This window comes from Herpailurus yagouaroundi, unplaced genomic scaffold (genome assembly GCF_014898765.1).
Source record: "Herpailurus yagouaroundi ecotype Mexico unplaced genomic scaffold, PumYag 28, whole genome shotgun sequence".
NCBI classification, from domain to species: Eukaryota; Metazoa; Chordata; class Mammalia; order Carnivora; family Felidae; genus Herpailurus; species Herpailurus yagouaroundi.
The window spans coordinates 73486947-73510573 of NW_024412376.1; the positions used below are offsets into that span (position 1 = coordinate 73486947).

Sequence of the window (23627 nt, forward strand, 5' to 3'; positions counted from 1 at the left end):
TGACAGCTCGGAGCCTGGAGCCTGTTTCGGGTTCTGTATCTCCCTCTCTCTCTCTGCCCCTCCCCCGCTCACACTCTGTCTCTTTGTCAAAAATATATAAACATTAAAAAATATATAAAAAAAGAAAGAAAAATTACATGTATATCAGGGTGCCTGCTAAAATGTTTTTCCTGATGGGGTGGGCAACAACAACAACAAAAATCAAAGGCAACTGATGCAGAATATACTCATCGGCGGGATAACGTAAGTTTTTCTTTGGTGCTGTACCCATATAGCCTAAAAAAGAAAGGGCTAATCCCAAATATCTGCGAAATTTGTTGAGCTTAAAAATTTTTGGTGTCTGCCCTTGAGAGTGAGGCAAGTTGGTTTAATAAGCTGGGTAGATGATTTCACATCATGATAGGATGATGGCAGGCAGAGGAAGGCGGCACGTGGGGAGGTCTGGATTATATCTCAGTCTAGCCACACTCAGTAATATAGTTTAGGAGAGTCTCTTGAGCTCCCTGAACCAATCACCTCATCTGCAAAATGGGCATAATCAAATCTACTTTTGAGGGTTTTTCTCAAGATTGTATGTTGTGAACATATCAGATTGAATCCTATGAAACTGCCACGGTTTGATGTTTGTTGACATACAAAGACGATATTTTCATATTGTTTGAGCTAATAGAATCCGTGTCAGATATAGGGAGATGTATTTTTAGAGATGATATTTGTAAGCTCCTTAGTTTTTTCACCTATAAGATTTAGGAGGTGATGTTATTCTTACTTGCTGACAGGACTGAATAAACACCCCCCCAGGATTTATCCTTTTCTGAAGGTCACTGCTTTCTTCTGTCTGCCCGGGGACTGCAACGTGTTAATTTTCTGCATTTTGAACTTGGCTGCTCTGTCTGCTCATCTTATTCGGATCAACTCTTCCAAGACTTGGCTCAGCCTTGGGGTTTCATTATGGGGAGACATGAAGCTCATGCCATAGGGTTAGCCCTCATCAAAGGGATAACTCGCATGCCCGATTCTGTGGCAGCTGAAGTTTCGTTGGTAGAATTTTAAAAACAAGTCATCGTTTTAATTTAAAACTTGAAAGTACTGTATTAAAAGGGGCGGTTTTTGGCACAGTTTTAGAGCAGGGTTTAAATCCTTGGTGATTTTAATCAGACTCTATCTTAAAGTCTGAGACTTCATAGGCCTTGGGGCTAATATTTGCCTTTTAAGGACTCCATTCTCTGGGTGCCTAATTTTCACTTATTGAATGAAATTTATTTTTGATGAATCTGAACATTTTGTCTGGTTGCTTTTCCAAAGAAGAACTATGAGGTTCAGCAGATGAAGCTAAGGTTTTAAGTGTTGATAATAGGAAATTATAAAATTTCTGTCTTAATTAATTCTGCTCTAAGTAAAAAAGTCCCATGATGTTAGCAGAGGGAGCCCAAGGCAGATTATAGGGCAGCAGAAAGGATAGGAAGGCGGCAAGGAAAGGCTGGTCCAGTTCTACCACAGGCCCGTGTGAAGTATGGGGGTGTGCAGATTCAGGGAGATTCAGGGACCTGGGTGTCATATCCTGTGGCTCTTGCTGATGGGGTCTGTGACTTATGGTGAGCCACCTCTTTCTCTCTCTGGGTTTAAGTTCCCCACTGACCAAATGATGAGCTTGAAAGAAATGATCTCTAAATTTCCCTCCAGCTTCAATGTTCTATCATTTGATAAAGAAAGAACTTGTATTGGGGCGCCTGGGTGGCTCAGTAGGTTGAACGGTTGACTCTTGATTTCAGCTCAGGTCAAGATCTCACGGTTGGTTGTGAGATCCAGCCCTGCTTTGGGCCCCATGTCGAGCCTGCTTAAGATTTTCTCTCTCCCTCTCCCCCTGCCCCTCCTGCACTCACACATGTACTCTCTTGGAAAAAAAAAAAAAGAAAGAAAGAAATTGTATTCATGCATACCAATTATGTAGATATATACACATACATTTTCCATATGTGTGTACGTGTGGGTACACAGCTGTGTGCTAAAATAATCTCCAAAAACATAACAGGAGAAGAATGATACTTAGCTAATGGCAGGCCATTAAATGGGAAGAGAAGATTCAGAAATAAGAACGTTGCAATTTCAAATCCTTCCTTTATCGGCAAAAGATGCCTTGTCCGAGTCACTTAATTAATCACCTTAGCTTGTTCATTGTTAAGATAGAAGCAATTCCGTATCTGTACTTGGTGTGAGAGAAGTGGTGCAGCATAACCTTACTACCCTTACTTAAGTTTTTCTGAACATTTGACCTGATCTGGATTTAACCGACTGAGCCACCCAGGCGCCCTTGACCTGATCTGGATCTAAAGGGGACTGATCAACAGATACTCTTCTCTCTCTCTCTCTCCTGCCTTTTTCATAATGGTAAGAGATGTTTATGGTGAAGAATAAAAAAATGTATAAAGAATAGAAGTCAAGTAAATAAAAGTAAAATCCCACCACTTTCATGGAAATGCTCATCCAAATTTATGTAGATTTTGTTGTTCAGGATTAGTATTAGGTACTTTTGTAAGATGTACAGTTTAAAAGAGTTCTTGTTTTCAAATTAACTGAGATTTCCCCCAGAGATTTAAGCCAGAAGAAGTAGCGGATTGCCATCTTAGAAAGATGGTTTTGGTTGCAGTGTAGAGTAAAGCTGGTGGGTCATGGTGATAATGAGTACTACCTGCCAATCTATTTCTGTGTCTTCCCCTCCTGAGCACATGGTAGAATGGTGTTTTCCAGCCTTCTTGACGTGAGTTGTCAGTGCATCGCTTACTGTGACCTATGGTCATTTCTGTATGCACGTATGTAGAGCCACTGTGCAATTCATCATTTCCTTTTCCTCCTGCCATGGCAACTAGCAATATTCTAAATGGTAGGTATTCCATCAAGCTGGGTCCCTGAGGGGAGTGACATGAAGCAGAGCTCTCTTTCCCCCCTCAGATGGACATATAGAGACATGAAAAATCAAACCTTTATTGCTTTAAGTTTTGGCATTGCTTTTTCTGCAGCCTAACCTTACTATTCTTGTTTATACAGGGGACATGACTAGAGGTAGGGGAAGGGTTGGATATAATCTGGGAAGGAGGTGTCATGGTCTGAACCAGCACAGTTGCAGTAGGGTTGGAGAAAGGAAGATGTATTTGAGAGATATTTATGAGGAAACGGTGGGACTTGATAATTAATACGACATGAGGGTTGATGGGAAGATAGAATTAAAGATGATTCCTAGGTCTTGACTTGGGTAACTGGGAGGTTCGTGATACCATTTACTGATATTGTGATCACTGGAGGAAGAGACAATGGGGTGGACGGAGCGAGCAAAAGTGGGGAGATGATGAGCAAGTTTGGGCCCTAGGGGACTTGAGATATCTGGGACATCCAAATAGAGATGGTTAGTGGACTGTTGACTGCTCTATAGCCCCGAAACTGAATGAAATAGAAAGAGTGATTGGCTTTTTCCAATCTGTTTTCTCCAGCCACGTTTAAGGATGAAATAATATAGTAAACACCCTACCCTACTTTTTTTTTCTTTTAGAAACCATTTTTGTTGAAATGTCCTTTTGAACAAATTCTGTTCTTGATTGTGGACTGTGGTATATTTTGCCTTCTTCTCTATAGAGGCATAGGACCACATAGTAAGAATCTTGAGGTCATTTGAGAGTTTTTTTATTGCATTATCTTCCACATGTACATTAGCCAGCTTTCCTTTAGTGTGTTAGTTTCTGGTGGCTGCCATAACAAAGCACCACAAACTGTGTGGTTTAAAGCAACGAAGATGTATTGTTTCAAAGTTCTCAAGGCTAGAAGTCCAAAATCAGGTTGTCAGCAGGACACACTCTCTCTAAGGTTGCACGCCTCTCTCTCAGCTTCTGGTGTTGCCAGAAGCCCTGGGCATCCCTTGGCCGATGGCTGCAAAACCCAACCTCTGCTGCTGTCCTCACATGGCATTCTCTCTGTATCTCTGTGTCTTCCCATGGCCTTCCTCTTATAAGGACACTAGTCAGATTGGACTGAGGGCTCACTCTACTGCAGTATAACCTCATCTTAACTAATTACATCTGCAATGGCCCTATTTTCAAATAAAATCACACTTGGAGGCACTGAGGGTTAGGACTTCAATGCGTTTGGTGGGGGACAAATCAACCTATATCACTTGGTAAGACTGTGACAACCCCCAAATTTCAGTACCTTGAACAACAAAGTTACTTGGTTGTTGTTCATATTTAGAATTGGCTGCAGTTTGGCTCTAACTCTGAGACTCTGCTCCATGTATTTTGCCCTTTTCAGAAGCCAGGCTCAGGGAGTAGCCATGATCCTGTTCATGAGGCAAAGGAAGACTTCCAGTGGTAGAACTACACAATGGCTTATAAAGCTTCTGCTTGGAGCTGGCATATGTTACTTCTAATCACATTTCATTGGCTAAGACAGGTCATGTGGCCGAGCCTGTAAGAATCAGAAGAATATGTATCGAGCACCTGCCACATATTAAGTGATCGACAAATGGGAGGAACTGTTCCAACAAGCAGGGCTTTTGACAGAGGTTGGTTGACCCATCTCCTCATTCTGGTGGTTTTTCCAGGACATAAACTAGGTCTTCCACTTCCTTTGCCTTTCTTTCAGTGTTCAATATATCAAATGTGTGGCACATGTTAATACTCAATAAAGTTTTCCTGAGTAAATGAATGAATATGCAGCTTGCATTCATTTTGCCTTTTGCATCTTAATGAAAAAGATCTCCACTATTAAAACCCCAAGGCACATAGTTGAAGATGAAGCTTCATTTGAAAAAATCACTTGCTGAAAGAATCATAATCCAAAAATTACCTATTACTGCTTTTGAATTCTCTATTTTTTAAAAATATTTTTTAAACATTGATTCATTTTTGAGAGACAGACAGAGACAGGGCATGAGCAGGGGAGGAGCAGAGAGAGAGGGGAGACAAAGAACCCAAAGCAGGCTCCAGGCTCTGGGCTGTCAGCACAGAGCCTGATGTGGGGCTCGAACCCATGAACTGTGAGATCATGACCTGAATCATGATCTAAGCCAAGAATTCTCTATTATTAATATGAAAAGTGACACCTGAAATAAATGTTTTAAAATTAGTTTTAAGAACTTCTTAAACCCAGAGCTTATTCATGGAGAAGAATTTTATTGCTTCCAGGGATAGCATCTCACCTTACCTAGTCCTCACACAATGTATCTTTTTTGAACTTGACTTTTCATTTCCTAATACATTTATAATCATCTTTTGCTAAATACTATTCCTGTCCTCTCTGCTCTTAGGTTAATCACACTAGCCATTTTAAAAACCTTTCCCCATAATATTGTAATGAACAACTCTTATCTTTATTCATTTTCATTTATGTTTTAATTTTTTTATATATTTTCTAAATGCTTATTTATTTTTGTGATAAAGAACGCCAGCAGGGGAGTGGCAGAGAGAGAGGGTGACAGGATCCAAAGTGGGCTCTGTGCTGACAGCAGCTTACCTGATGCAGGGCTAGAATTCATGAACTGTGAGATCATGACCTGAGCTGAAGTCAGATGCTCAACCAACTGAACCACTCAGGAGCTCCTATTTATGTTTTAATTTTTGACCTCTTAGTACTTTAAGTAGTTTAAAAATAACAATATCGGGATGCCTGGGTGGCTCAGTTGGTTAAGCAGTCGACTTTGGCTCAGGTCATATCTTGCGGTCCGTGAGTTCAAGCCCCGCGTCGGGCTCTGTGCTGACCGCTCAGAGCCTGGAGCCTGTTTCAGATTCTGTCTCTCTCTCTCTCTCTCTCTGACCATCCCCCGTTCATGTTCTGTCTCTCTCTGTCTCAAAAATAAATAAACATTAAAAAAAATTAAAAAAAAAACAATAACAAGTTAAAGGCAACAAGATTATCTGCAGACATATAAATATTCTGGAAGTTAAATCTATCAAACTTTGTTCATCCACAAAGCTTTTTCACCCAAGATCACATAAGAAAACAACTACTTATTTATGTAGTCTCTCTTCAAATTACTGGTAGCACAGATATTTCCAAAAAAAATTGTGGAATAAAAGTTATCATATTATCCATTTTCATGGTTATACAGTTAAAGAGAAAATGGGGGAAAAATCCTCATTTTGAGACTGCTTTATCTCCTTGCACCTTACTCTAGCCAACCTCTAAAAATTACCCCGTATCTCTTTGCAGAGACACCCCACTAAACTTAAGTTCCCTTTCTCCACAGAAACAGGGCTGAGGAGAGGCCAGATCCTGGCCAAGATCAGGATGCCCAAATCTGCAGGAAGGCTCAAAAGCAGGGCCTGTCCAGCAACTTCTCTTAGCCCGGCAACCCAGCCTGCTCTCAACTGCGACAGACATGCGAATCCAAACATGTCCTTAATCTCCTTTTGAAAAGTTTTGTTTTCATATTTTCTTTATTTGTGCAGAAAGCATCCTTTTTAGAAGTGTAAAAGTTACTGGAAAAGTTACAAAAGGTGGCATCTACACAGAGGCCGGTGCCTTCATTCCCTGGCATCTCAGAAGCAAGGAGAGTTTTGCTAGTAAGAACGCTACTGTGCCTGCCCAAAACCAAGCTAAACAGAAGCTAATGGTAAATGCCTTCAATACTTTTTGGAAAAAAAAAAAAAAATCCATCAAAGGTTTTGCTGAATGATATTTATAAGGGCCTTACTGTTCTCTTTCAAAAACTGAAATGCCCTTCTCCGACACTTGAAAAAAATTGCTTGTGCTTTTCATCTTTTCCTCTTAGAGTGTAAACATTGTTTTGAGTGAAAAGAGCTGAAGGAGCGCTCACTTTCCCTTGAAATTTTATTTTTAAATAAGAGAGGGAGAAAATCCTTTTTCTGACTAATACTAATAATACAGGTCAAAGTGTCAGGCGATATACAATTAAATGGAAAACAAAAAAGGTTCCCCCTCTTTTTCCCACAGCACAATGGCACTGGAATATAAATTACCAATGGAGATGAAATAATACTTCAAAGCCTGTAGGGCAGGGCAGTGCAGTGTTTACAAAGTATTTTCTATGGCATGATGAGACATTAAAGATGATGGTAACCCATGGACTTGAGGGTATTATTGAATAGTCTAAAACTAGCATGAGGTAGGATTTTAGGTCCCTATAGCCTGTGACCCCGTGATAGGCTTTGTTTCACAAGGGCAGCTGCAGTTATCAACAGATGTTTCAGCAATAAATAATTGGTATCATCTCGGAAAAGACCCATCTACCTGGGGAGAGGGCATAATACCAAAAACACTGCCCAGCTATTACAGCCACATTAATCTCCCATCTCACCAGGTTTCTTGGGGAGCGTGCTGCAGGTGTTTTTTCTGGGAGAGAGCGAACAAACTCTCTCAAGTCAGCGAGCTTTGTGTGGAGTGTAAAGGAGGTTGGCCCCTGCCATAAATTTCTGTCTGTGGCCACACACCAAAGGAGAAAAGGTTGGGGGTGGGGAAGGAGGAGGCGGGGTGGGGGGGGAGCGTGTGGCGAGGGAGGAAATGGGAGAGGCTGTGGAGAACAGAAAGCAAAGCATAAAACACATATAATTTTTCTTGATTAAGTTTAGCCTAAGAGAGTAACATTATAAATGACCCTTAATTTCACTAACTCAGGCACTCAGCATAATTCTGTGCTTAACTTTGATATGTTATTTGTGGAATTAACTTAAATTAAATTAAACTTAACAGTGGCTAGACTCTAAGTGTAATGTTAATTTTAAAAATGGAGGGGAAACTTTATGGGAAGGATTCATTTCAAGGCAAAGAAAATCATGGCAAGTTTAGGTTTGTGGAAAAAAGCGTAAGAAGACATAACTTGGCTGAACAGAAAACTCAGCAGCCTTTAACCAATTTTTTATGTAAAGAAGAGAATCTCGTAATGAATTGATTATTAAAACATGGCCAGCCCGCTTCAGTAAGAATAATATTGAAACCAACAGATAATGGGACAAAAACAAATCATGGAATTCACTCGGGATACTTTTGGCAAGCTAAGATATCGAAAGTAGCATGAGTTCACAGAGTGCTATAGTGCTCTGTATTTACAAAACAGAGTGGTTTAGTAATTGTGCACTTGGGGTCTGACACAATAGGAAAGCATCCTAAGAGTCTTTAGGAGGTGTGGTTACTTAATTTATAGCTTGCTGGGGAAGCGAAAGAAAATGATGCTCAGAGTTCAAAAAGCTTCCAGGTTAAATACATCAGGGACTAAAGAAGCCTAATGGACTGATTCTCAGAGCTGCCACTAGTGATCTCGTGAGCCGGACACAAATGTCTTAAATTCTGTATGTCCCTATTTTCCCAACTGTGACATCCGTGCAGTATGTAGAGGAAAAGTAGAAGGAATAAATACAGTCTAACAACTATGAACACTTTGTCTGCCAACTCACATTAGCCCCCAAATGCAGCAAGACCCAGTTTTTAAAATACCATCTTGAGTTTTTCATCTAGAGTCACTAACAGCTTTGCATGCGGTGAGGGGGATCTGGTGATTGCGGGATGGACCAAGAGGAGTAAAACCCTGGTTGTCATGGTGTGATGTGTCTCCCTTTCTCAGCCTATGTTTGGAGTTCAGAGGAACTTTCTAAGCCCCAAAGGTCAAAGAAGAGGTCCTGTTCTCACCTTCCTTGGAAGCCTTGAACGTTCTATGCCACCAGCGGCTGAATCACACAAGGCTTCCCAAGCAGGTGAAGCAACTATGGCTTTTCAAGAACTGGTCCAAGTTTAAACAAGTTCCTGGAATTAATGGGAAGGAGATTGCTTTTACGGTTGGTCTCCTGGAAACTTCACACTGGAGTCTCCTTTTACCCCTTACCTTGTTCCTTCTCCCCTCACATCCCTGGTCAGGCTCTCTGACTTTCCTCCTCTTTTCTTTAGAACGTTGGTTCTCAAGCTCTAGCATGCGTGAGAATCTTCTGGAGGGCTTGTCTATGCTTATTGCCAGGCCCAGAGATTTCGATTTGGTAAGTCTTGGGTGGGGCCCAAGAATCTGAATATCCCACAAGTTTCTAGTGCTACTGCTGTGAGGTCTCATTTTAAGTATCACTTCTCCAGAGCTGCCCTGTGCCATAAAACCGTAGGCCTAGCCACATGTGGCTATTTATATAAAAATTGATTTTTAAAAATTAAATAACACGAAAAAGTTCAGTTCTCATGCTTGCCACATTTCAAGTGCTGGAGAGCCAAAGTGGCCAGGGCCTAACGCACTGGGCAGCAGAGCTATGGAACATTTCCTGCATCGCAGGAAGTTCTACTGGATAGCCTACATCTTGCTTTAGAGTAAATAAGGCTTGGGGATTCTACCTGTGCTTTCAAGTTCCTCACATGGGGCTTTCTGAAGGAGAATCGGTAGCTAGATGGAGGAAGGGGTAGCTCCACCACTCACCGGTCTATTCCCCTGGGCATTTTAATCTCCCTGCACCTTAATTCCCTCATCTGTAAAATGGGGATGATAATGGTGGTAATTACAGGGGGGCCATTTTGAGAAGTAAAGGAGATGATATATGTGTGAGCACTTTGTAAAATCTGCAGTGATACGCAAACCATAGTTATTATTCCATTCCCCTTTGCCACATATACCAAGCCTGGTCATTTAAAATTGCTGGTTCACCACTGCATTCTTTCCAAATACCCACTTTCCTTTTCCTGCAGTCTCCAGTCTGCTTAACCTCAGTCTGTTTGTTTATATTTTTGGCGGGGGTAGGTCATGGGAAAAGTGGGGGCTTTGCTATTTCTACTAAGTCTCCAAAGATGCCATTATATGTACATAGATCAGGGAACCTTTCCCAGATTTCTGTTTCAGTAGGGAAACACAATACCTGTACACTTGTTTTGGGGGTGACCCCAAAACACATTCTCATGTAAACTGATGCAATAAAAACGTTAGGATATTATCGTTGCTTGTAATGCCTGGTGTCCAGACAAACATATATTTTTACATGAGAAAAAATACATATAAGCTAATAGACTCTCTCCTTGACAATCATCTGAGAGAATGTAAGTAAAAAAACAATGCTACTAAAAAGAACAATGACACTCTGTGTAGCATCCCTAGAACCTAAGGCTGAAATCTGAGCTCAGATCTGAGTTCATGTGCTGTTCCTGAGGTCCTCTTCTATCCAAGGAAGAGATAGCAGTTTGATCAATTTCCAAGAAGTGATTTGAGGAATAAGCAGGTCAATGACTTTGATTTAATGCTTCCTGAACAGCCCGCATTGTGAGGAGACAAGGGAATGAGGAGGAGCCCAGGTTTGGAAGGGACATGGTGGACCGCATGTCATACTGATGAAATAATGGTGAATGATTTTTTTTTTTCAAGCTACTCAACCCTTAAAAAGGAGCATTTCAAAATAAAAATGCTAAGAGACACGGCAGAACCAAAACCAGTGCTTCTGGACTACCAGGGATATAATAAACATTTCAGGATGACAGTTTTCTCGATAGACCCACTGACCATTCTTCTTCACTTTTACTTGCTTTGGCTTCCAACAGAAGGTCTTACAGGCAGGCAACGCTTTCTAAAAGCTATTTCCCCCACATTAGTCAATCTGGCAGAGCTGACCATAAGGGTAGGGGCTGTCTTATGCTTCAAAGAAATTTAATCTATTAGACCACTTAGAGGCTAAATGCCTCACTTCAGGGTGTCAGAGGAACAGGTGGTGTGGCTCTTCCTACCAGTAACTGCTGCAACCCGGCGCCAATCATATCCTGCAGGTTTGTTTTGTCCTCTGGGCTCACAGCTTGTTTGTACTGCCACTTTTCAGGCACGAAGGGCCACTTCATTTCCTTTGCCTCCTGGATCAGGGTCCTTAATTCACTGGGGAGTGAAGCTGAAAAGGTCAGAGTTCAGGTAAGGAAATTGCAGTCAAAGAAAAGGCTGTTGAGTTACCAATGTTATGATGAAGCACCTCCGTGGCAAAAAAAAATTTTCCTACCTCTTGCTGGCTGGTCTGAGCTGGTGGTTCTGACTCAAAGAATAATAGCGCAAAGCTATCTGTCAGGGGTGGCCCTGGTCTACTTTGCCCTTCAGGTAAATTGGGGTAGTCAGGCATTAAGAAAGGTTTTTAGCAGGAAGTAAAGCACTTCAGTGACTATCTCTGCATGAAGAATCAGAGAAAGGAATGAAGGAAATATTATTTTCCCTGTAAAATGAGAAAGGGACTGAGATGGAATGACATCTGGGGCTTGTGGCAGCTGCGTAATGCAGAGAGTCAATTTGTACAACCTCTTTTTACCTCTCCAAGACCTCTCGCCTCACCTCATACTTTCACTATGGACTACATCTGAATATTGACAATGGCTACCAAAAAATGAAATTTGAAATGGTATCGACTTATTGTGAGATGGCTTTGTATTACATTAGTAGACATATTCGATCTCTTCCTGGGCACCAAACCTCATTATAAGAGGTCCACAATATCCTGTCCAAACTTGGAAAACCCAAAAAGTTCTGGAAACTAGAAGGTTTTTTTCTTAAGTTTGGCACCCAAACCAGACTTGAACTGACTAGAGGGTACTTACGGTCTTGTTTATCTTACTTAGTGAGAAGCCAAAAGTTTTGTTGTAAAAATTATGTTTGACTATCGGTGCTGTCCAGCTTCCACTGGAGTATGAATGTAGTAGATGGTACATGTTCCATACTACCTTCCTAACTTGAAAAATTCTGAATTCTGAAGCACATGTGAACCCCAAGTGGTCTGAATAAGGGATTATGGACCTGATTATATGACTGCCAGCTATAAATCTCTATCTTACAGACATTTCATACTCAAAAATATCTAAAAGTGAACTCACTGTCTTTTTTCTAAATCTGTTTCTTTATTTTGATGAATGCTACCGCCATTCACTGAGTCACCAAGTCTGAAACTTAAAAGTCAGTCTAGATTCTTTGCTCTCTCTTCCTTCTTGAATCTAACTGGCTATTGAAATCTGTAGATCCTAAAAAATCCATTTCCTTCTTTTCATTATCAGTAATTCTTGCCTGAACCCCTGCTTCCTATCTTGCCTCATCCACTCCAACTTCCACACTGTTGATCCCCATTTTGCTTAAAAAAAAAAAAAAAAAAAAAAAAAAAAAAAAAAAGATGGAGCAGGCCATTGCCCTGCATACAGTTCTTTAATGACTTTGTATACTCTGTCCTCATTTTTGCATTGCCTTCTTCCAGTCCTTTCATGATCAAGTTCAGGCCCACTGGCTTTAGCACTCAGTGCAAACTTGGGTACTTCTCATCAGCCTGCCATGAGATGTCCATCCCACAGAATTGAGATGTCCCTCCTGAGTGCTCCCAAGTCCCCAAATGCAGATGCCCTTTCAGTGTTCATCCCACTGCTCTGAAACTATACTGTCCTCTCATTGGACTGTGAGCTCCCTGAAGACAGACATCGTGTGTTATCGCTGTTGTAATTCACACCCTGATGGTTAAAAGGATTTGTCTTATATCTACATGAGACATGCTAAATAGGACCAAAGAGATATGACACAGAGAGTAAAACACAAAAAGAAGAGAAGGAAGAAAATCTAACTCTGCCTTGGTCCATGATGCCTTTCTGTGTCCTTGCCAAGTGGGCAAATGTATGGATGACTGCTGGTGAGGAGACACTGCTTGGCATTGAGAGGGTATCAGATGGGCCACACCAGTGAGTAATCCATACTGACTACTGAGGATGATTTATAAATATCACACTGAAATCATTGCTTCCTGATTCAGCAACCCAGAACTACGGAGCACTGACTGTGTGATAGCACTCCTCCAAAGAAAGTAGAGCCATGGCATTAGGGACCTATGTGGTCATAATCTGCTGGAAAGCTTGGCCCTCTGATTGCCAGAAATGCTCCGGTATGTATGTAAAGAAAGTTTCTTAAATGATATTTCTAAATAGTTGGGAATAGGATGACTATTCAGTCCTGTTCACTTAGGACAGTTCTCTCTGGTCCTCCTGTACTTATTAATAGTGCTCCTTCTTGTTCTCAAGTGTCCCAGTTTGGCCAATAAATTTGGACACTCTGCCCATGAGTATCAAGCTCTGGAGTCAAATGAGTAGTCAAATGACAACAGGAATCTGGTATCTGGATTCAAAGAATTTCACCTTATATTGGCACTGAATGGTCTCAATATTTTCAATTTTTTTCACGATGATGGAGAAAATCTGATTCTGTACAACTCATTTTGCCTCCTCCACACTACCCTTTCCTTACAGATCATGCCAGAACATGGATAGTCCAGTGTGGCACACTGAAATAAATGATGCTTCTGAAATACATTTAAAAAATATATCTCTGTTTGAGAGAGGGAGGGAAGCAAACCATAAGAGACTCTTAAATACAGAGAACAAACTGAGGGTGATGGGAGGATGGGAAGAGGGGAAATATGGTGATGGGCATTGAGGAGGGCACTTGTTGGGATGAGCACTGGGTGTTATATGTAAGTGATGAACCATGGGAATCTACCCCAAAAACCAAGAGCACACTTTACACACTGTATGTTAGCCAATTTGATAGTAAATTATATTATATAAAATATACCATATGATGTAATAAAATATACCATATACATATGGTATATATATATATATATATACACATATATACGTATATATGTGCATATATATATGTGTATATATATATGCATATATATGCGTGTGTGTGTGTATATATATATATATATATATATGTTTAGATTTCAGTTCCTTCTCTATTTCTGAGGAAGTTGCTAGAAGTAGTCACCCATGTTGACAAGGACAATTTCTGAGGGAAGAGAACAGGGTTGTGAAGAGGAGGGAAAGAACAAAAACCACAGTAATCATGTTTAGAGTTCTCTGGCTTGCCCTGTCACCATAAGTTGCCCTGTACTAATACCTTTCTCTTGGAGCACATGTGAGTGACCACTTAAGTCACTAGTATGGCTCAGAAACCACCTGCTAAGGGAGGGACTCTGCACTCACACTGCATTCAGTTGTACTGATGGTGCTTGGGGTGGATCATGAAGCCTGCCTCCATGCGGATGGGTTAATGCTGAGATTATCAATGGCTCAGCACAAATTTCCTCCCGCACTGGCTTATCAGATTCAGCCAACCCCAGCAGTCAGCCCCTGACGGAGCAGTATCCTCTTCTGCCTCTCTGATCACTTACTTCCCCAAGCAGCGTACCTGAAGGGCCGTTGCTAATCGAATGATTTTGTAGCCCTGATTTGCCTTATCTGGAACTAAACTGATTATTTCTCCTCTTCTGTGGCACTTGGGAAGAAAAAAGAAGAAAATGCTACCCAAGTTGGGGCTCTGAGTTTTCACTAGGGAGAACACAAAGCTTGAAGGAATTTGGGCTAAAGAGACAAAGGATGCCATGTAGTAAAAGGACAAGAGAAAAACTTCAGTAGAGAGAACACAATACGCTGGCCCTGAGGGAACTAGAACCAGCCCTGCAGTGTGTTCTGGAGGCGCCAAGTACCCGCCGTTCCCTGACAAGGGGCTAACACCTGCCAGGGTGTGCCCAGGCTGATGGGCACGTATAACTAGCAAGCAAAATCACGCAGTGGTGTATCTGGCTAATAAAGAAGGAAAACACATAAACTAAGGTGTTGTGAAACAATGGGACATGGGACATTTTACCTTGAAAGGGGCAAAAATAACGGATTACAAAAATTTAAGACACCTCTAGGTACCTGAAGTGCCTCTGTGTGTGTGTGCCAGTATACAAGAATGTGGGAGAGACTCCTCCAGAACCTTTCCCATTACATAATCATCCACAACAAAAGAGATGGGGAGTGTGCATTTTATGTAATCTTATCTCTGCAAGGAATAGCCAGTCACTAAAAATACAAAAAAAACAAAAATTAAAAGCACATAAAAGGGATACACTTATAGAAACGCAGGAAAATTTATTCAAATGCTGAAAGGAAAGAAAATTCCCTCTCCAAAACTGGTTATGGAAGAAATAAATGTTTTAACTTTCTAGACTTTGTGATCAAAACTTCTCAAACAACGACTCATCTAAAACTATGAATGGCATAAACTATGAAATGAGCAAAAGGCCAAATTCTTAAACCCCGATAATGATGCAATCAGTATTCATCGGTATGAAAGGATTTATTTTACAAATGGCATGTGAATGCAGCATGAGAAATGTATTGATAATAAAAAAAAAGAAAGATTGGACCAATGAGATGACATATTTATGGAAACCGTAGAAGCCTATGGAAACTGATGAGGCACAAAAGCTTAGTTTGAAAAAAGTATATGCCACCATTCAGAAGTTGCTTCAATTTTTTAATAATTGAAATTTACGAGCACCAGCCTACTTGCACCCTTTGTTCTTCTTGAACTAAACTGTTTTCTTGTAGCCTCATGTTTACTGAAGCCTAAAATTAGAACTGACAGCAATTCACTGCAACAAAGTGGGCTTCCTCCCCTGCCCGTCCGCCTGTAGCCCATGTCCCATTCATGCCCTAGAAATCCACTCATCTCTCGGTGGTCATCTGCCAAGAGAAGAAAAATAGGGCAGAGATGAAAACATGTCGTTCAGGCAGGGGAGTTGAGAGCAAACCTGCTGGCTTCTCCCTCCCCCCAGCGCCTCTCCTCAGGACCTCACCTCTGCACTGCTGGTCCTTGCTCTTGTCCTCCTCCGACACATCTGACGCCTCCAACAAGAGCTGGTCCAGCACTTGCTTGCACTCTTGCAGTAGTGTAGCTACGGCTTTTTGATTATTCATGATGATTACTCTTCCTCAACGATGAGTCAAGTGTCCCTGGGTCTATGGTGATCAATTACCCAGAAGAAGACATCGATTCTCAATAAAAGAGCCCCTTCAAGGCGAAGGTACCTGGTGAACAAAAGCGAGAGAAAGATGATTAACTGAAGCATCATCAATTATCTGCAAGACTCAAGCAGGGAGGGATAATAGGGCAAACACATGAAAATACATGACAGCCCTGGAGGACTTTATTAGGGGAGTGTGTGAAATTACTGCAGGGCCTGGTCTAGATGGGCAGCACCTCGAAGGCGTCAGAGAGCAGAAGGGAGAGGGTCCTGGTGCAGACCTTGGTTACCCGCAGTGATGTCAGTGGAATCCCATGAAGCCAAATGAAATGAATATACTCTGTGATTTATGTGTCTTCTGCATACTTCCCATCAGTGCCTCTGGATCCCAGTGGCACCGCACTTTCTGTCTCTCTGGAAGTCTACAGGAAGCATCTGGCTAACAGTTCTAATATTCAGATACAAGCACATGGTGATATGAAGTTTACCATTCTCATAACCCACTACTGATTTCCCCTGTGAAGTATTCTTCATGGTATTTAGCATCATATAATTTGGACCAAGGTAGGCAATGACAGATGCCAAATTTAAAGCTCTTCACCGCTAGGCGTATTGCCAAATAAAATAGAGAAATGATATCCCAGAAAGCCCAATTTCCTAGATCTAGTGTATGGATGAATTTTTGGATGACAGATTGCATATGTAAATATGAATATACTATAATGATCTATTGCAGTCAAGGTAATTTCACGAACAAAATAAATTACTAACAGTACAAAAGTACCTGGCAAATAAATACCATAAAATTACTGAATTAACACGTCTTTATTATCTTACAGATCATAAACAAACAAATAAATAAATAAGAATACTATCTTATTATCTATAAATCTTCCCTTTATTAAGGAATGTACACTGTAAACAAAACAAACTTCCTTTGTTTACAATGAACAAATGAAACAAAGAAACTCTTCCTGAGTTTGCCAGAATAGAGTGGAGCTGCTATAGGGCTTAGACATTCTTATAGAGCACATAGAATTAAAAAAAAATTTTTTTAATCTTTATTTATTTTTGAGAGAGAGACAGAGTGTGAGCAGGGGAGGAGCAGAGAAAGAGGGAGACACAGAATCTGAAGTAGGCTCCAGGCTCCCAGCTGTGAGCACAGAGCCCAACATGGGGCTTGAACTCACAAACCCCGAGATCATGACCTGAGCCCAAGTGGGACGCTTAACCGACTGAGGCACCCAGGCGCCCCTAGGGCACATAGAATTTTATTACTAAAGCAAGAGAGTCTGAAAGGGAAGGAAGTAACAAATGTATGGATGGCTCATGTTCCTTCATCGCCTGGCTTACACATGCAGGGAAGTAATCATTAAAAATATTAAAGTCATGAATTATTGCGTAGGTGTTGGGATAAAAAGTCTCATTTTAAGAAGCTAGTCTTGAATTTTAAATAGCAAGAAAACATTTTTCTTTCTTTCTTTTTTTTCCTTAACAGGAACAGAAAATGAAAGATGAACTAAATGTGTAATATAAACTTTTCACTTTTTCATTCTAACCTGGCTGGTATACTTTATATACTTTGGGTTTGGAAACACACACACGTTCTTTAGACAGAAAACTGCCAAAGCAAAGTTTCAGGATGTTACAGGCTTGTTTCCTTAAAATAATGGTGTATTGTTGGTGAAGAACACAAGTACAGTACTTGGATACAAAATTCCTGTTTCTTGAAAGAGAATTCACAGAAGTGAGATTGTGATGAATTAGTTACTGGATGCATTTAAAGCATAAGTATAAATTAAATCTCTCTTCTGTTTAAGATGTTTCAGAAAAGTATTCCTGCATGGATTGTGTTGTGGTACTAAATGGTTTCCAATGTCCCTTTTAGCCCAAGTGTTTTTAAGTGAATGTTGTGTGGTAAGAGCTGGCCATTAGCTTGCCTTTCTACGAAAGGAACCAAGAAGTAAGGGCTGGTCAGAGAGCTAATTAGTGGAGTAGCACGAGCAAGAAGCCATGTAGCAATGGAATGGCCCACCATTCCTGAAAAAGGGAGTTGTGCTCTAATGGAGGGTTAGCATGGAGATTGAGAAATGCAGTTGGTAATTGAGAAACTTAACAAACCTTGCTTGAAATTAACTGAAAGTGAGTAGGACACACTCTTTTTCTTCAAATGAAAGGAAGAAGGGGGTTCTCTTTTTAGGATCCTTTTTAGGACCTCATATAGAAAGAGGAGTATAATAAGAAGATATGAAGAACTCATGCACAAAGAAATAATCCTGTACTGTGATGTAATGTTAATAGCACACCATTCCTTTGTCTAAAGGCTTAGAATAATGTTTTGTTGGTGCCATATCATCCTCTTAAGGTAGGAGGTAGTCTTTTGTTATACTGACAAATTATTTTTTTTTTCAACGTTTATTTATTTTTGGGACAGAGAGAGACAGAGCATGAACGGGCGAGGAGCAGAGAGAGAGGGAGACACAGAATTGGAAACAGGCTCCAGGCTCTGAGCCATCAGCCCAGAGCCCGACGCGGGGCTCGAACTCACGGACCGCGAGATCGTGACCTGGCTGAAGTCGGATGCTTAACCGACTGCGCCACCCAGGTGCCCCAATATACTGACAAATTAAAATAAACTTTAATTGCTCTGTTTCTGTAAATGTTTAAACAGAAAGGGCATGTAGTAATGAATAGAGGACTTGGATATAGGAAAACTGTTACACATAATAGTGTTCAACAGATATTTGTGACTAATTCCACTTCATTCTCTATCGTCAACTATTTGTGAGACCTCTGAGGTTCACTGTGGAGACTCATTTTTCTTATCTCTATTTTAAGGGGGTTAAGTGGGAACAATTGCTAATATCTTTCCAGGTCTTAAATTACATACTCAGCAGATTGTCTATTTTGTCTAAGAATATCTGATACTTATTTATTGCATAATTCTTGGCTCTTTTGAGAACACTTAGGTATAATATTCCTATGTATACTTTTCTCTGTGGTTTAGAAATGTTGGCTTGAATCTCAGAGGTTGATTACTAAATAAATATAACTCTGCTTTTGTTCCCTCACTTGAAACCCTAATGTCTACAGGATCATAAATCTCTTCCTTTTGTCTAAGTGCTGTGAAAGAGAGATAAGAAATGTGGTTCTGTGAGGGCAAACAACAGGACTTGTCCTAATAATTTGGATGAAACTAGAGCAGGTTAATGGGGTATTCTTTGAGGATATGATGCTTGAATTAAACTCTGTAAGAAGAACAGGGCTTAATGAAATTAAAATGATAGGGAACAGCCGTAATGCAGATAGAAATACAGAGGAAATGAAAGAAGGCCAAATTAGTTTAACTAGAGATAAAAGGAGAAAGTTGATGAGGTGAGTTTGGAGAAGTAGGTAGGGGCTGTTCAGGGCCCCGTGTGCCAGGTAAGGAATCTTGTGTTTAACCCAAGAGTCATAGGAAACTACTGGTAGCAGGAGGAACATGACCAGATTTGCATTTGGAAAAGTTCATTCTGTTTTGGCTATAGGGTGTTTTGGGGGCAGAGAGGAAAAAGGTGATTGCAGGTAGATTAGTTAGGCATTTATTGTAATAACCTAGATGAGAAATAATCAGAACTTTGGGCCAGAGTCATAGAGACAGAAAGTTGGACAAATTTGAGGGCTGTTTAGGGAATAAATGCAGTGTTGCTGTTGGATAGATATGGTCTTAAAAATGAGTCCCAAGATTGTGGCTCACCATAGCTCAAAGTTGAATGGACAGCTACCATACTTTGAGACAGGGAACATAGAAGGGATCTAGGAAAAGGCATAAATGCATCTTATATTTTATATTTCTAGCAATAAAGATAGAAAGATAAGTCATACTGTCCAGAATAAACAATTGGATTCTAACCAAGAAAGCATTTCTAAGAAAAGAAGATTTCCAGGATAATTAATGTTTAGTACTTGGGACTTCCCAAAATATATTGAAAATATTCTTTATACTTGTTGAAAGTTATAGCATTTTCTCATTTCCCTGCAGAATTCAGGAGAGACAATAGGAAGAAAATACTGTAACATGAGAAACACTTTGGAATCCAACCATCTGTCCAGACTTGTATGGTTCATTGTTAAGCATAACAGAGGCTGGAGCCTAGAAAATTTTCCTTCAGGCAATGATCCTGCTGGAAATTTTGGTCAGCTTCCTTTATAAAAGAATTATTTTCAATTTCAACACATATCAATTTTTGCTCCCTGAACTGTGGCGTTCTGTGAGCTGTACCTATTTCTAAATTGAATAATGTTAATTTCCCCATATTTTTTGTAATCTAAGAATTATTTTTTCTATTTTGACATCCCCTATATACATTTTTTCAAAAAATTAAATAGAAAGAGGCCATCAAGAGCAAGAGAACATACAAACAGATGCTTCCAGGATAATATTAGATATCCAACAAAGTTAGAATCTATGGCACACATGCATGCACATAGCCAAATGGTCATGTGTTCATATATTCCATGTTTGGAATTTTGATATTTGTGTATTTTATTTCTATTGGTGACCTAGAATACAGCTGAGTGGATGAGTTGTAAGATAATTGAGAAATCAGCCATCATTAAGAGAAGGCAAATCAGTGTATTATTCAAAACCCCATTTCTTTTGGCATTTGTGAGTCTTTTTCTTGGACAATTAGTACTCCTTTGGGGGTAAATCAAAGAAAATAAAAGAATTCCAAAGGCATTCCATGGTCTACTAGCTGCCACTTCTGTAATAATCCACCAGCCAGCTAGTCATAATCCTTAAGCTAAATGATGTGGGGAAGCATAAAGAAGTAGAGGCATAAAGAAGCCTACGCTGTCAAGGAGTTATAATATAATTATGGGAATAAGACATAAGTACATTAAAATATTAAACAGGATTATAGTCCAAAGTCTCAGTTTAAAATATCTTTGTTGGAATTCAATTAATGTTTGGTTAGACTCACAAGCGAACATACAGAGCTCATTTGATTCATATATAAATGAATAATTATACTAAAATTACTTTTTCATCTACATTCAAAATCATTTATCATATTGTTCTATTCTGGTATCTAATGAAGAACAACAAGAATACATTTCTCTGATCAGTCACCAGCAATGACAATGCAGCTTTTTCCACCTTTTCACCTTCCCCTGAGCAACCCCACACACAAATTCTGTCCATAGTGCCTCTGGTACTGGTCCGTGCAAGTGGGGACACAAAAGTAGAAAGAGAACTGATTGGAGAGTAAGACAACTGTGGGGCTTGGATAGATATTTTTGGGTAACAGCCATTGTTAGCATTTTAAAACTGAATAAAAAGAGAAGGAGAAGGCAACTTCTAAGTCACCCAAACCCAAAAGGGTAGACTTCTGTTCTAGTGGTATGGAAGACTATACATTCTGAACAACATTCCCACTGAAAACAAGTAAAAATGCTGCAAATGCCCTTTATCACATCTACAATGTATCAATAAAAATGATAAGAAAAGGGGGCGCCTGGGTGGCTCAGTCGGTTAAGCGTCCGACTTCGGCTCAGGTCATGATCTCACAGTTCGTGAGTTCGAGCCCCGCGTCGGGCTCTGTGCTGACAGCTCAGAGCCTGGAGCCTGCTTCACATTCTGTGTCTCCCTCTCTCTCTGCCCCTTCCCTGCTCATGCTGCGTCTCTGTCTCAAAAATAAATAAACATTAAAAAAAAATTATAAGAAAGGAAGGACTACTCAGAAAACAAACCAAGAAAAAGCTGGAACCCAGAAGGTTAGCCAGTACAGAAGTTAGCTTTTGCCTTGAGTGTATTTGCAAACACTGTAAGCGAAACTTTGGTTTTCACGATCTTGGAGTGTGGGAAGATAGGAAATAAAGCCGAAGGCCTATCCAATTTGGAATGTATAAGAAGACACTGTTCCCTTGCATAAAACTGATGTCCCAGTAAAGGTTGATCCTTTAGTGTAAGGGCAAGCTAAAAGTGAATCCTCATCCTCTCCTGCCACCTCTCAGGAAATTTGCCTGTGGCAAAACATGCTGCCTCTTGAGGGAGACCAGATTTTTTTCTCTTGAGAATTTCCACAGATCTACAAAACTTCTGGCTAATAATTACTTTAAAACAAGTTATTTAAAAATGATCCTCAAGCTTCAGGAGAACATACCTTGTAAAGTCCACTTATAACATAATGACATCCCGACCCAGGCAACATGCAGAGCTCATGTAAATTTTTTAATTAACTGTTTATTGGAAACATGTCAAATACCAAATCGTTTTTTTATTCATTCTTTAGCTTTTATACGATGTTTTTCAAGATCACATGTGTTTATTGGAAACACGTCCAATACCAAATCGTTTTTTTATTCATTCTTTAGCTTTTATGCGATGTTTTTCAAGATCATATGTGTTTATTGAAAACATGTCAAATACCTAATCATTTTTTTCATTCATTCCTTAGCTTTTTATATGATATTTTTCAACATCATGAGAGATAAATAATATTCTAACCCTGTGCTTGTTATTTAAAATAGCTACAGCATGGCGCCTGGGTGGCTTGTTGTTTAAGCATCTGACTCAGGTCATGATTATCAGGGTTCATGAGTTCGAGTCTGACAATGGGTGAGTGAGCCCCGTATCATATGAGCAAGAGCCTTGCTTCAGGTGAACATGAGCTCTGCTTCTCTCTCTCTCTCTCTCTCTCTCTCTCTCTGACCCTCATGGGATTCTTTCTCTCTTTCTCTCTGCCTCTCGATCACTTGTGCCCTCAATCTCTCTCTCTCTCTCTCAAAAAAAAAAAAAATAGCTAGAGCAAATAAAAGGTAGTTTTACATACGTGAATTTCATGAAAAAAAAAAAAAAAAGAAAGGTCCTAGGTTGGTGGTTTTCTCAGGCAACTGGTGGAATGAAACATAATCTTCTCTAAAGGAATCTGACTTCAAACTAGGCTTCAAAGAATTTCCACCTATAAAATACCAAGAAATATGAGTCCCTGGCCAACTCACAAAATGCATGAGGTAAAAGGAAACAATGGATGAAAGAAGAAACAACAGATAGCAAAATCAGACCCACAAAGAATTTAGTTAATGGAATTATCAGATACAGACTACAAAATATACATGCTTAAATTGTGAAAGCGTATATTGAGTATGTGAGTTAAGAACAGGAAACTATACAAAGGTATAGGCAGATTGAAAAAGAATCAAATAGAATTTCTATAAATGAAAAAATAATAGTTAAAAATTTTTAAATCTATGAATTAAATAGATTCAGTCAAATATTAGTTCTGGCTGAAGATAGAATTTTTAAACTGTTGATAAATCAGAACATATCTAAACTGCAACAACAACAAAAAAGACAGAGAGAGAAAATACAAAAGAGAGGTTCAGAAACAGGGAAAATTGATGGAAAAGCTTTAACATATGCCTCATAAGAATCCTTGATGGGAAGAAGAGGGAGAAGCAAAAGAAATGTTTGGACAGATAATGACTAAGAACTTTAAGAACAGGAGAAAGACAGTAATTAAAATACCCATAATATTCAAACAGATTAAATAAATAAATAAAAATCCATATTTAGAAATATCATAGCAAAACTAGGGAATACCAAGGGCACAGAGAAGATCTTTAAAGTCACTGGAGAGAAAACACAGCACCTTCAAAGAAACAACAGTGGATTTATAGCTATCTACCTAAAAGCAACAATGGAAACTAGAAGACAGTGAAAGGATATCTTCAATATACTGGGGGGAAACCTTGAAAAATAAAAATATTTAAAAATAAACATCAACAGATTCTTACTAAATAAATCCCTGAAGTACATACTTTACATAGAAGGAAAGTGATCACAGATGAAGGGCCTGAGACTGAAGGGAAAATAATAAACAAAAA

At 39.8% G+C, this 23627-nt stretch overlaps 1 protein-coding gene across 5 annotated transcripts in view; it reads right to left on the minus strand.

Moving 5' to 3' along the window:
• ALPK1 (alpha kinase 1) overlaps window positions 1-23627 on the minus strand; it is a 133904-nt gene that overhangs the window by 50393 nt on the left and 59884 nt on the right. For all 5 annotated transcript variants that reach the window (XM_040475837.1, XM_040475827.1, XM_040475808.1 and 2 more), the window contains 2 exons: window positions 15591-15822; window positions 10681-10835 (listed from right to left, as the gene is read on the minus strand). In XM_040475837.1, the coding sequence (XP_040331771.1) occupies window positions 10681-10835; window positions 15591-15711 (276 nt within the window). In that variant the 5' untranslated portion in view covers window positions 15712-15822. The remainder of the gene's footprint in view (window positions 1-10680; window positions 10836-15590; window positions 15823-23627) is intronic.